Here is a 13,471-nt window from a genome sequence, read left to right as displayed (position 1 = left end):
CCTTTTAAATAATAAAATTTCCGAGTCTTGAATTTTGTCTTCTTCAGAAAGAAACATAATAATAATGTAGATAATTCATTAAAATAAGTTACGCTTCAAAGTTATCTCGGGATATCGTAAATACACAAATAATTTAAAGTCCACAGAAAAACAAACAAGAAGCAGTTTGGGACCCCTTTACCCCTTCTTTTCAGTGTGGAGGGCAGACAATTCTGAATCTGCCTCTGAATCCACATTCCTTGCTGAGAATCAATAGCACGAACTGTTTTAAAAATACAAGTAAGTTTGCAGAGAAAACGTGGGGGTTTCTTAGGGGTCAGCCTCGGGTCTCTGTTTAGGCTGCCTGGCGGACAATCGAGGCAACGCAGGTGCAGCCCACACCCACCAGCATCTTTTCCACCCGGAAAGTGAAGGGGCAGCTCTCAGGCTCCCTCTTCAGGACCAGGATCTCTTGCTGGATGAGAACAGAATTCATGTGGTGGTCCAGCTTTCCCTCCGCGTTGACACAGCGCTGGTGGCGGCACTGAGCTTCCCAGATCACAGAGGGATATCTATCGGGGTCTTCATTGCGGCTGCAGGGGAGACAAAAGCCAGGAGGAAATGAAGTCCTGCTTAAGTGGAAGGAAAAGCAGGAACGGGGGAGGAAGGAAGAACGCACTATGACACACATGTGCACTGCAAAGCTCTGCATGTTAGTTGCTAACTTTGGCTTGTCTGAAAATTTAGATTCTTCCCTTTCTATCTTTTCCTCCCGGATTCCTCATTTTCTCCCTTCTCCTCTTTCGCAGCAATAAGGATCAAAGCCAGTGTCTTCCACATGATGGACACCCATTCCATCATGAAACTGGACCAGAAGCTTCACAAACTTGAAGTTTAAAGTTTAGGAAATGGTTTAGAAGAATGCTTTTTGAAAGATAAACAGAATAAGCTAAAGACCACAGTGAGGTGAGGATTGAAAGTTAACATCAAGTAGATAACATTAAAAAAAAAAAGATACATTTTAAGGGTACATTTGATTGACAGGAGACGACAAAGGGATAGATTACCAAGGAGTAAAATGGCTGTTCGTCTGATTTGATTACATTGGTCTTTGAAAGAAGGAATATCAGAATTATATCTGAGAACACTTCCTGGGACGGAAGTTATATGAAAAGCTAGAAGCAGCAACAAAAGTCCCTTTATAATCTCTTCCTTGTCCCCTTACAATATCTGAATAAATAGTTCACTTAGACTTTTGAATTGATTGATTGAATTATCCTTGGTTTTGGAAAAAGGGGAAATCCTATAGACAGGTGGCTCTTCAGGTTCCTTGCCACTGAAACCTATTCATATAACCTCAAATGATCAAAGTACTGAGCCCTTTATGGGGTCTAAATAGTGTATGCTAGAGACATGTCAAGTATAAAGGGCTTGGGATGGAGGTCAAGTCTATCCAACTCACAGAGGAGAAAACATATCCAGCGGGATGCCTCCTCTACCAGCCATTCAAATTTTGTTCTTCAGGTCAGACACAAAAATACCTAGTTAATTATTAATTATTTTTCATCAAGTCTCTTTAATTGTAGGTCTGGTTGAAACATAAACATCCTGATTTCCAAAAAAAGTCAGCCTTCAACTTGAGCACTCATAGATGCTAGAATCATGGTTATCAATAATTTGGGTTGATCTTTCTCATTATTGGCCACTATAACAGGTTAGGGGGAAGCATTCCCTGCTCTATCCAAGAACTCTGTAGAGGAAACTTTGCTTAACACAATGGACCTTCTAGGTCTCTGAGGATACTGAGAGGAAAAAAGTGAAAAATCATGTTTAGGGTATACATGGTGCATCAGAGAATGGAAGGACACAGATTTTTGTCTGGAGTTCTTACGTACTGGAGAGTCCAGGGTGACGTGGAACGGTTGAGGTAGTCTGAGGGCCTTCTGGAGCTCACTTTTGCGCTAAGGGAGTTAAGGACTTTGAGGTTGACCTTCACATTCTGGAGGAAGTTCTTGGCCTCAGTGTTTGGACATGCTGAGCTTTGAGGGACGATCGCTGCTGCCTTCACTGTAGCCGCCAGGCTCAGCAGCAGCAACAGCATCAGAGACTAGAAGGGAAAGATAAGGTGATGGGGGGGGGGTTGGATTATTATCTGCTTTTCTTTCTGACAAACTCATTGTGATGAGTATATAACTGACTGTGGGAAACATACGATATTCTGGAAAGATCTCTCCTACCATGTAAGTAATTCTAAATTTAAAAACTTTAAGATGGCCAAAATCATGCTAAAAAATGTAGAATTTATTTTATTTTTAACCAGTTTCCTACATTCTTTTTGTGACTGAGGACAATCATGTGATGTCTTAGACAGCAGTGGTTCTAATAAAAATGTCAGCTTCTGCCATCTCCTCAGCCTGTTGGCTCATGAGTCAGTGGGATGCTGAATGACCTCGATTTTCTTGTCCTTATGCACTAGTGTTCTTAGTCACTCCTTCTGTAAACTTCGTGCACAGTCAAACATGGACCTTGGGGGAGAGGACTGCAGAAAACGTACCCATCGTTGGCACTCATGTTAGAATTAGAAACAGTGTTTGTACACCAGCTATCCTCCAGATAGAAAGTGAACCTCCCACATGTTTTCTTAGGTATATTTTCTGGTTCTAAATTTAGCATGCATTGATTCTATCATGAGAATACAAGTGCAGAACATATTTTTTTAGGTTAAGTATTTAAAATATATAAAGCTTTATTCATAAGGAGGCTTATACATGTATCTAATTAGAATCCAATAGTTTGGATATCCTAAGACTTTGGCATAAAGCAATGGATGAAAATGTGCTTCTAAAGCTTTCAAATCTGCAAGAACAGTCACCCACTCCATTCTGGATTAAAGAACACTGGCATGAGAGAATGACGTCAAATCCCTTGCACTCAGAAGAATAGATTTTGACAGTCTTTCTCATTGCATAGCGTCATGTGACATTTCTTAGTGGGTTAGTTTCATCACAGCAACCCTTCAGTTTTAACCTTATCTTTCTGACTGATGCCTATCAGTTCTTGAAAATGCTGTACAATGATTTCGACATCTACCAAAGGTTTCATTTCCAGTTCTACATGTACAGATTCATGGACCCCCAACAGTTGGAATAGAGCATTTCATATCATGTGCAATAACGCAACCTGGCCACAATCAACAAGCGCCTTGTACATTAGTGCAGGACTCACCACAGATGAAGCTCTCCCTGGACTCATGTTTGCGTGTCCTGATCAGCTGGTGCTGGGTGCACTCGTGCCTCGTGTGAGGTGGATGAAGAGTAGTGCTCTCTTCTCTCTTTTTATAGGGTTTTACTACCTCTGTGGTCACTTACGTCAAGAGTGGGTTGGGGGTGACACCGTTTGAGTAAAGATTCCATCCTCAAATGAGGTCAGCACAGAACCACCCCTTTATGACGGGCAACATCTGTCTCTGAAGGTAGATGGGAAGGGCAGGAGTTCACTATGCAAAGAAGCATGACTTCTTGGGAGCTGAACAGAGATGCTTTGCTGTGATTTAGTATCATGTGTGTATGGACATATCTGAAGCTGCTGCAGAGATAGGCTCCATAGTAATGGTTTGTGAGTCTCTTGACAGTCTCCTAGTGACACACACTTTGAATTTTGATCTTTCTTCCTTTTCTACCAAATTCCCTGGCTAGAGAGCATCCCCTGCTCAAAGAAACCCACTCAATGTCTTGCTATGTAAACAGACATACAAAATAAATAATTTAACACTAACAAAACACATTCTATTTAACTGAGTACAGCAACTGTTTTCCTTGAATGTCTATTCTCTGCAAGAAACAATCATAAAGGCTAGTTAGTTATTAAGGAGTAGCGAGAGACACGAGGCTTACTAGTGAAGACATTACTGTTGCATGTTACCAAGAAACCTGTTAATATTTGCTGTTTTGAGGTTTGGTATCAAGCCTTTCTTTTAAGGAGGAAGGAAATGAAGTGAAAGAATAAGGGACTGATTGGACAAAGTGAAGAACGAATTAGAAATCAAGGTGAATGTGGAAAGACAGTGGAGACACTGAGGCACTGCTGGGTGGAGACTACTAACAGGAGGAGCCAAGGGATGAGAAGGGAAGACGGAAACAGCTCTCTCATGTTCTCTCCTCTCCATGAGATGACCTTTGCCTTTATGTCCTTGAGAAGTCTTTTTCTTCAGGAATAGCAGATATGAGGACAAGATGGTGAATATGGGGGTCAATAGGTCCCAGCTCTTCAGCTTCTGTCTGACATGCAGCATGAGGTGGACCGACAGCTCCTGTTCTGTAGATGGCATGTCTGGTAGGATTGCTGGATTCTGTTTGTGATCACCTTGTTCTCAGAAGTCACAGCACCTCACATCTCACTCTTCTTTCTAGGTCTCTTGCTGGCTGGTAACTCTGGCTTTCACCTGTTTGGATTGTGTTTGCTTTTCTGACACTTCTTGGGATACCCTTGGGATAATACCCTTGGCATTATCCTTGGGATAATGCTCACACATCTCTGATTGCCAGGTCTTTTCCCATTCTCTAGCTTCCTGAATGAGAAGCATGAACTCCTTGAATTAGTATTGCAGTTTGAACTAACATCCCTTCTAGCCTCCATGTTACTAAGCTCCATGTTAGGGTTCACCAGGTCCTGGCTTTCTACATGTCATCCTTCTACAAATTACATACCTTCTGTTAAAATACAGCCTAGGCAATGTCCTCTTTCACCCTGTTTATCAGCACACTTGTAGGATCCTATTCAAATAGTTATTCTATCGGGGAATAACATCACTGGAATAAACATATCACAACATTGGCTTCTTTACGGGCTAATGTGTTACTCATTTTCTTAAATTTTGTTGTACGTAATATAACCTTTTATACAACATAGGTCTTCACGGATTACTTTTTTAAAAAAAATTATTTATTTAATATATGTGAATACACGGATGCTATCTTCAGACACACCAGAAGAAGGTATCAGATCCCATTACAAATGGTTGTGAGCCACCATGTGGTTGCTGGGAATTGAACTCAAGACCTCTGGAAGAGCAGTCAGTACTCTTAACTGCTTGAGCCATCTCTCCAGCCCCATGGATTACTTTTGACTCATTTGTCTCTTTGGTATGTGGCTGTCTGTTTCTCTTGACCTGTGTATTGTTTGCTTACTGATTTACTTTCTATATTGTAAGTTACTTGAACACCTGTAGCTATTTTGTTAATCTTTGTACCAACTGCATAGGGTTTGGTAAATAACAGCTGAACTTTTGTTGTTGTTGTTATTGATTGACAATATGAAACATTATGTCAGAAATTCATGACCTTGTTTCTTTTTAGAACCCAGCTGCAGTCTAAGACATTCCTGGGTTGTCTTATCTCTTGGCTCTAAATCCTTATGCCTTTGAAAAGTATCTGACTATGTTGTAGCCTATGCTGAACTCCAAGGAATAAACACTCCTTGTTGCTATCTGGCAGGAAGGGAAGGGGTTTCCTGCCAAATCTGTCAATTGATGATGATGATGAAGATCTAATAATCCCCTCAGTCCAGTGTCCCGCAGTAGTAAAACTCAGCCTATGTATGGGCCTTTGAGAGGTGACAATCTTTGTCTAAAAATAAAGGGAAGGGGGAGAGACAAGATCAGTTTTCACAACAGTGTGAAGATACTTATTTAGACATGGAGCTGGCTGTGCCTGGCTTTGAGAAGAACGGATTTCCCAGCCATAGAGACTCCCTCCATCTGAAAGCCTTGTCCTTGGAGGAACAATTGGGAACACAGGGGCTGTGCACAGAAGGTCAGGTTTCTTTTGTGCTTGCTTTTATTCAGGATTGGCTCTTAGCCTTCAGAGGCAGAGGAAGGCCATAGTGAGAGCTGGTGTGCCGAGGGTACCAAGAGATTGGCATCTTCACTTTCGTTGTGCCTTTGCCTTTCTGAGACCTACTTCATCTTTTTGTAGACATGCTGTTCTGTTTTATAAAGTGAGGTTTTGTCTCACCTGTTCATTGTGGTTGACTTTTTGCAGAAGGAAAATAGCAACGAATAAACAAAAGCAGTAGGTTAGGAATGATGATTTTGCTCAGGAGTGGCCTTCAAGTGTATCCATCTTGCTTCTTTGCAGATTCAAGACAGCAGCTACAACACTGGGCAGCTACAAGTTTAAGGACCAGGGCTGTGTGTGGCAGGGTATGCAACAGGAGGATGCTTGTAGTCAAGTGATGTTTTAAGGGAAGAGATACTTTGGGGCTTCTTGAAATCATTAGGCCATTATACAGTATTATTTTCTACCTATAATAGAGGATAACACCAAAAATAAGGGAAAATTCTTACTTTTGTAAACAGGATAAAATATCTTTTGTCTCAGTGTGTTGGAAAATTAAGACGTTACTAAAAACATAAAAATCAGTTTTGTTTTCTGCTCAGATGGCAGGGCTACCATTGAGAATCTATTATTTCACTAAATTGTAATCTATGGTCCTTTTCAGGAAAAAGCAATAACAGCAATGGTCTGTAAAAAGGAGGGATTTCACAGTTTAAAGTGGTTAACATGCATCCTAATTTAAAGAAGACAATGGCTGTTTGAACAGGTAGGTGCCATTTAGTTTAATGCATTGTACAGTATTGCATAAGACTCCTTCTCCATTGGTTTTGTTTAATAGAGAACAGTTCCAGAGAAACTGGAACCTTAGGTCCTAAATGTAGGGGCTACTGTTATGAAGATGCCCAACCTGGACTGGAAACAATCCCAAATAGACACTTAAAGGAAAGATTTGTTGTTACGGTAGGAGGGAATTTGAAATAATGACCACATGGGAGGCCTTATGGAATTGGTAAAGCCAGGATCTTATCCAGATCTACATTTTAACTCAGTCTTACCTATAATTTGTGCTTCTGAGGACCACTCTGGACAATTCTATGATGGGAAGTCCCAGGAATGAGTATTAGGTTTTTCTGGAATCTGTGGTGGAAGGAAGTGCCTTCCTCATGTGACATGGCAAATTGGTTTCAATTAGTAAAGTGACTACATTTAATTGGGTTGGCTGGTGCTTGGGCTGAGTGTTTTAATGTTAGCACGTGGATGCATATGTATCAGAAGATGGCCTAGTTGGCCATCAGTGGAAAGAGAGGCCCATTGGTCTTGCAAACTTTATATGCGTCAGTACAGGGGAATGCCAGGGCCAAGAAGTGGGGGTGGGTGGGTAGGGGAATGGCGGGGGCAGGGCATGGGGGACTTTTGGGATAGCACTGGAAATGTAAATGAGGAAAATACCTAATTAAAAAAATTAAGTATTTAAAAAAAAAGAAGTGTATGTACACACACATGTGTGTATGCATGTGTGTGTGTGTGTGTTTGTGTGTGTGTGCATGTGTGTGTATGTATGTGTAGGGGCTAGACTTGTGCATTGAGTGCCTTCCTAGATGGTTCCCCAATTTTTCTTTTGAGACTGAGAAACTGGTAATTAAAGATTGGCTAGATTGGTTGGCCAGGGAGCTCCAGAGATCTGTGCCTCCTGCCTCTGTTCCCTTATTTCTTTCTAGCTAGGGTGATAAAGACTTGGTTTTGTATAGATCCTATGGCTTGAAACTCAGGTATGGATACTTGCGTGGCAGGTATCTCTCCAGTCCCAGAACCCCGTTCTAATCTGACTCTGTCTTATTTCCACGATTAGTTTTTCATCACTCTGGATGGTATTCTTCCCTGATAGAGACCAGCTGTGAGAGCTGCTTCTGCTTCTGCTTCTTTTCTTCTCCTTTCTTCTCTTGACAGCCACCCTTCTGAATTTTGATCTGATTATTTTTATTCAATCCAATCAGGTCATATGTGACTGTACAACTCTAAGAAGCAAACCTAACACATGTGGCTGAAGATCATTAACGATCCATTACATTGTCCATGTGAAATCAGCTCCCTTGGCAAGATCAAAAGAGTGCCATCACTTTGGCAATGGTGGCTTTTCTTTGCATATCCTCTTTGCCAGCCCCAAAGTCCTGAGAATAATACCTGGAAGCTGACTACGAGAAGGAAGATGTGACGTGTGATGTCATCTCAAAATGACCACCGTCTATCAGTGTTTTCCCAGTCTCTACCTGAAAAGTGAGTCAAGCAAATCCTCTTAGCTTGTCAGTTTCTCCTCTGAGTAATGAGTATGAACCTCATGGAAACTAAGGCTGCTTTCTAGGTGGGTTCCTCACTGGTCTTTTACTGAAAAATTGATTTAAAGTGGGTCAGAAAACTTTCCATTTTTTTTCCAACCAAGTACATTTAGAATCAAGTACCTATGTCTTAGGAGGCGCATGCAAATTCTTTGACTGATGGCCCCCACTTGGGTAATGCTGACTTCATCTGATACCCTTAGAATCAAGGTCAGCAACTGACTGGGTTTCAAGTCTAAACGGATGTCACTGAAAAGTATCGTCTAAAATTAAATAAGTAAACCAAACCACACGCTGTGGTTGGGTTATCTTTATTTTCTTTTCAGCAAAATTGCAGTTAGCATGGCTTAGACAACCACCGACTGCATTTTAAAAAGAAAGACACAGCACATGAACTTGGAAAATGTTGCTAATTGGTTATGATGCTCTTTAAATGATATCAAGGCTGCTATGATGAAGGAACAGGCTCAAGAACTGGAAAGATGGTAAAATCAAGATCTTGTGAGTTTGTATTTCTATGTTTCATAATCTCTCGGAAGATTTAAAATGCCTTGATACAAAAACAAAACAAAACAAAAAACCAAAAAACAAAAAAAAAATCAAGCAATAAAAATGTTGAATGTAGAAACAGAATCAAAAGTTTAAATCTGGGATGAAATCTAAAGACACAGTCCACAAGGGCAATGTATCTATATGTCTTTGAGCTTCCAGGAATCCCAAGAGAAGATAAATCACTCAGTTATGTTAACAGAAAGGAAGACCTTAACAGAACCTTAAAAACCGGCTCTGTTATTTTCCCTAGCAGTGGTTTTGGAGTACAAAATGTGTCAACTATAAAAGACCCTGCATATTGCACCAGTTACCGCAGTTTTTGGCTTCAGACACTCCTAAGTTGGATCCCGGTTCCATCTTAGCAGCTATGAGCTGATGAGGATACCAGCTCGCTTATAAGTCAGTTTCTCTACCCATAAAGTGAGGTTGATGGTAGAGCTCATATAATGGGCCCATAGTTGCAAGAAATAAGCTCATCTCTGTGCTCTGACATAGATTCAGTGTTCAATGGGTGTGAATAAGCTATTAATGTTTATGGCTACATCATACATAAAAAAAATCTGTCAAAGGACTCTTTGAGGAAGGACGATCTGCCGGTCTGAGGAATACTAGGTGTTTGTTTTTATGAATGAGTGCTCCCCAGGGAATTTAAGGCTTCCATATGGCCCAGATGAGGTAGACTTTCATTGAATAATTGTTTTTTTGTTTTTTAAAGAGGCTATTTCAGGTGAAGCATGATGTGTTCTGGAGCTACAGCAGGCCATAGCGACAAGCCTAAGACTGGCTTTGGAAGGGTAAATATTCAGGGTAATATAGGCCCCTTATTCTATTTTGTGCTCACTATACTGTTTGCTGATCAACTAATTAAACAGACTTTGTGTAGATGACCTGGAAAACAAGGCTCTGGAGAGCAGACATAAGCAATTTTAGCGACGGACAGGGACAGTCCCTACTCAAAATGATGAAACTCTTCTTTTGGCTTACATACTGTTGAATTGAAGAAAAATAGAAGCCACAGTTTACTTGTGTTTAACTTAATCCAGAAGTCAGTTCTGCATGCATCTGTATTGTATGTATATAGGTATGTATGTATGTATGTATGTATGTATGTATGTATCTATCTATCTATCTATCTATCTATCTATCTATCTATCTATCAATCAATCAATCTATCTAAAGACTGACATATTCAGGGAGCTATGGCTATAGTCTGTCTCCTTATCTATGTTCCATGGTTTATCTATGTCCCACTCATACACCCACAAACATATATTCACACTGATACAGTTTGTAAATGAAATGTCCATCATGAGCTCAAGTCATGTACTCCAGCTGGTCATGCTACCTGGAAAGTACCCTAGACTTTAAGCATTCCAAGGGGTGACTTTGGGGGTGTCTGTCTTGTCCCAGGTTCCACTCATTCTCTCACTCACTCTGCTTCCTGTTCATCATGCAGCAAGAAAGTAATCTACCCCATTCTCTCACTGCCATGATGTCTCCCATAAGTCCAAGAATCATTATAAGAACTCTAGGAAACTAGGAGGCAAAATAAGCCTCACTCCAAGAAAGATAGAGAAAGAGAGGGAGAGAGAGGGAGAGAGAGGGAGAGAGAGAGAGAGACAGAGAGACAGAGAGAGAGAGAGAGAGAGAGAGAGAGAGAGAGAGAGAGAGAGACAGAAGAGGAGAGGAGAGGAGAGGAGAGGAGAGGAGAGGAGAGGAGAGGAGAGGAGAGGAGAGGAGAGGAGAGGAGAGGAGAGGAGAGGAGAGGAGAGGAGACGGGGAGATTACTCATCCATAATTATAATTATTTGAAAAAAGCTTTCGGGGTGTACCATTTGTTGTAATCATTTTAAGTGTTAAGAAACAGCTTTAATTCTTTTTTCTCTTCTTACAGTATATTTTAACATTTCCACCTATAACACAATATGTCTTTCTTTGTTGTCTCTCTTTCTTTGTTAGAGTGTGTCTGTCTGTCTGTCTGTCTGTCTGTCTGTCTACTTAACATTTTGAGGAAAGGATGGACAGTAGATCAGTTAACCAATTATTTACTGATTAATACCTTTACCTTATGTCATCATCCCACAGCAGGAAAAATATTAATATCTGGGTATAACATAGAATGATGGCCATTTTACCTTTGTGTAGTGACTCAGTTTGGTTGTATCATACTATTGTGAAGACTGAAGTGTAAAGAAAGAGAAAGAACATTTTTGGTTGTAGAAATAGAACAGATTTTGTAATTTTTAACACTGGAAAATTGTGATTAATTTAGGTCTAGGGAGATGGCTCAGTGGGTGAAGTGCTTGCTGTGAATGTGTGAGGACACATGCGTAGATACCCAGGACTCCCTTAGAAGTTGAGTGTGGTGTTGCATGCATCCTCCCTGCATGGAGGATGGACAGTACAGGCAGGAAGAACTGGAAGCTTGCTGGCCAGCCATTCTAGCCAAAATGTTAAGCTCCAAGTTCATTGAGAGACCCTGTCTGAAAATGTGAGGGGAGATCAACTGGGAAATACACCTGAACTGTCTCTGTCTTTCTGAGGGCCTTCATGGACAAGGTCACACAGTCCCAGACACACACATAGCCATGGGAAGACACATATACTCGAATACGCAGACACACACACACACAGATATGGAAACAGACATACAGACATGGAAGCAGACACACACACAGACACATATAGACACAGAAAGTCACACATACACACATGGGCACACAGACACACTCACACAGAGACATGGAAAGACATACAGACATGGAAACAGGCACACACAGACACACATAGACATGGAAAGACACACACAGACACACACACACACACACAAACACACAGACATTGAAACAGACAAACATACACAGACATGGAAAGGCACACACAGACATGGACATACAGACATAGACATGGAAACAGATATACACAGACACACAAACATATACATACACACATGCATGGGCACACATATGGACACCCAGACACAGATAGACACACACACACATACAAATACACACACAGACATAGATATGCAGACACATACACACACATGAACATACACAGGGACACTTAGATACATGGATACACAGACATAGACACATAGACACACAGACACAGACACACATAGACACAGACACATGGATACCATACACAGAAGACACACATAGAAACAGATACACATAGAAACAGACACACATAAACACAGACTCTCTCTCACACATACACAGACCACACACAGACACACACAAGTACACACAGATACATATAGGCATACAAACACACAGACTACACACACAGAAAGACACAAGTACGCTCACAGACACATATAGACATAGACAGACACACACAGACACAGACACATACAGACACAGACACACATAGAAACTGACACACAGATACACAGACACAGACAAACCTACACACACAGACACAGACACACACAGGGACACATACCAACACACACTGATACACAGACACACACTCAGACACAGACACAGACACATACAGACACAGACACACATAGAAACTGACACAAAGATACACAGACACAGACAAACTTACACACACAGACACAGACACACACAGGGACACGCACCAACACACACAGATACACAGACACACACACAGAGACACAAACACAGACACACAGAAATACAGACACATAGATATATAGACAAACACCATAGACACAGACATACATACAGAGACACAGACACAGTTACAGCACACAGACAGACTCACACAGGCACACACACACACACACACACACACACACACACACACACACAAACACATAGACCAATACACACAGCACACATTGATTAACAGATGCACAGAGACACCCACACAAACACATACCCAGACACACAAACATATAGACTCAGATAGAGACATACACACACAGACAAACAGACACACAGACAAACACACACACACAAATACCATGCACACAACACACACAAATACCATACACACACCATATGTACACAGCACACACATACAGAAAGAAAACCATAACTACTTCAATGGTTTGACCTCAGAAGTGTTGAGTTTCAACTAAAACAAAAACAAAACACAAAACAAAACAAAACAAACAAACAAAACCCAACTTAGTGGCAAGGCTCTCTAAAAATGAGTTAAGAGAACATTTGTAGTTAAAGTAACAAGAAATGGTTTGTTCTGTGTTCAGTATTTTAATATGTCTAGCAGACAGATTATACAATGTAAGACTTCTTTTAGCCTTCTTAAGGCACTACTGTCTGACTTATACTTTGCCATGGTAGAGAAGTGAGGTAATATTTTGATTTAAGATTCATCCTTGGGACAGGGGGCATAGCTTACTTAGACTAGCACTTGCCTGGCAAGCATGAAGATCTGAGTGCGATTCCCAGCTTCCACATACTATGCTGGGAAAAATGGTATGTGCTTGTAATCCCAGTGGTAAATATGTGAGATAAGAGGATGCATGGGGCTTTCTGTGTGACCAGACCAGCAAGTGACCCCACTTCAAACAACAAAGTCAACAGCCCCAGCCCAGGAACAACACTATGGCTGACCTCTGGCCTCTACAGACACATGTACAAATGCACTCACACCAGCATCCCTGGACCCCTGCATCCCCCCTCGTCCCCCACCCCCACCCCCAGAAAATACTTTCTTACCAATTTTGCTTGGTGAGACTAGAAATTGTACTAATGTCAATACTTTTCTCTGAAACTACTTGTCCCTGCCTTATTATTTGTATGGTAACATTTACAGGAATTTTATTCTCAAAAA

General features: G+C 41.0%; 1 protein-coding gene across 1 annotated transcript; it reads right to left on the bottom strand.

Moving 5' to 3' along the window:
- Nucleotides 1-334: 334 nt before the first annotated feature.
- On the bottom strand, nt 335-3,231 carry Il17a (interleukin 17A). Its single transcript, XM_021176489.2, has 3 exons — nt 3,205-3,231; nt 1,875-2,086; nt 335-572 (listed from the first exon to the last, which is right to left on the bottom strand). The coding sequence occupies exons 1-3, from the start codon at nt 3,229-3,231 to the stop codon at nt 335-337; spliced, it is 477 nt and encodes a 158-aa protein (XP_021032148.1).
- Between the last annotated feature and the right edge of the window lie 10,240 nt (nt 3,232-13,471).

The sequence above is a fragment of the Mus caroli genome, unplaced genomic scaffold (genome assembly GCF_978045245.1).
Source record: "Mus caroli unplaced genomic scaffold, Mus_caroli_1 scaffold_1, whole genome shotgun sequence".
Classification (NCBI taxonomy): Eukaryota; Metazoa; Chordata; class Mammalia; order Rodentia; family Muridae; genus Mus; species Mus caroli.
This window is presented reverse-complemented; position numbering and strand designations above follow the sequence as displayed.

What these genes read in the sequence shown, in the direction of transcription:
- Il17a (XM_021176489.2), bottom strand. Translation starts at nt 3,231, where the DNA reads ATGAGTCCAGGGAGAGCTTCATCTGTG. An exon ending in CAGGGAGAGCTTCATCTGTG is followed by an intron (nt 2,087 to 3,204) that starts GTGAGTCCTGCA and finishes TTTCCCTTCTAG; the next exon opens with TCTCTGATGCTGTTGCTGCT. An exon ending in ACGTCACCCTGGACTCTCCA is followed by an intron (nt 573 to 1,874) that starts GTACGTAAGAAC and finishes TCTCCCCTGCAG; the next exon opens with CCGCAATGAAGACCCCGATA.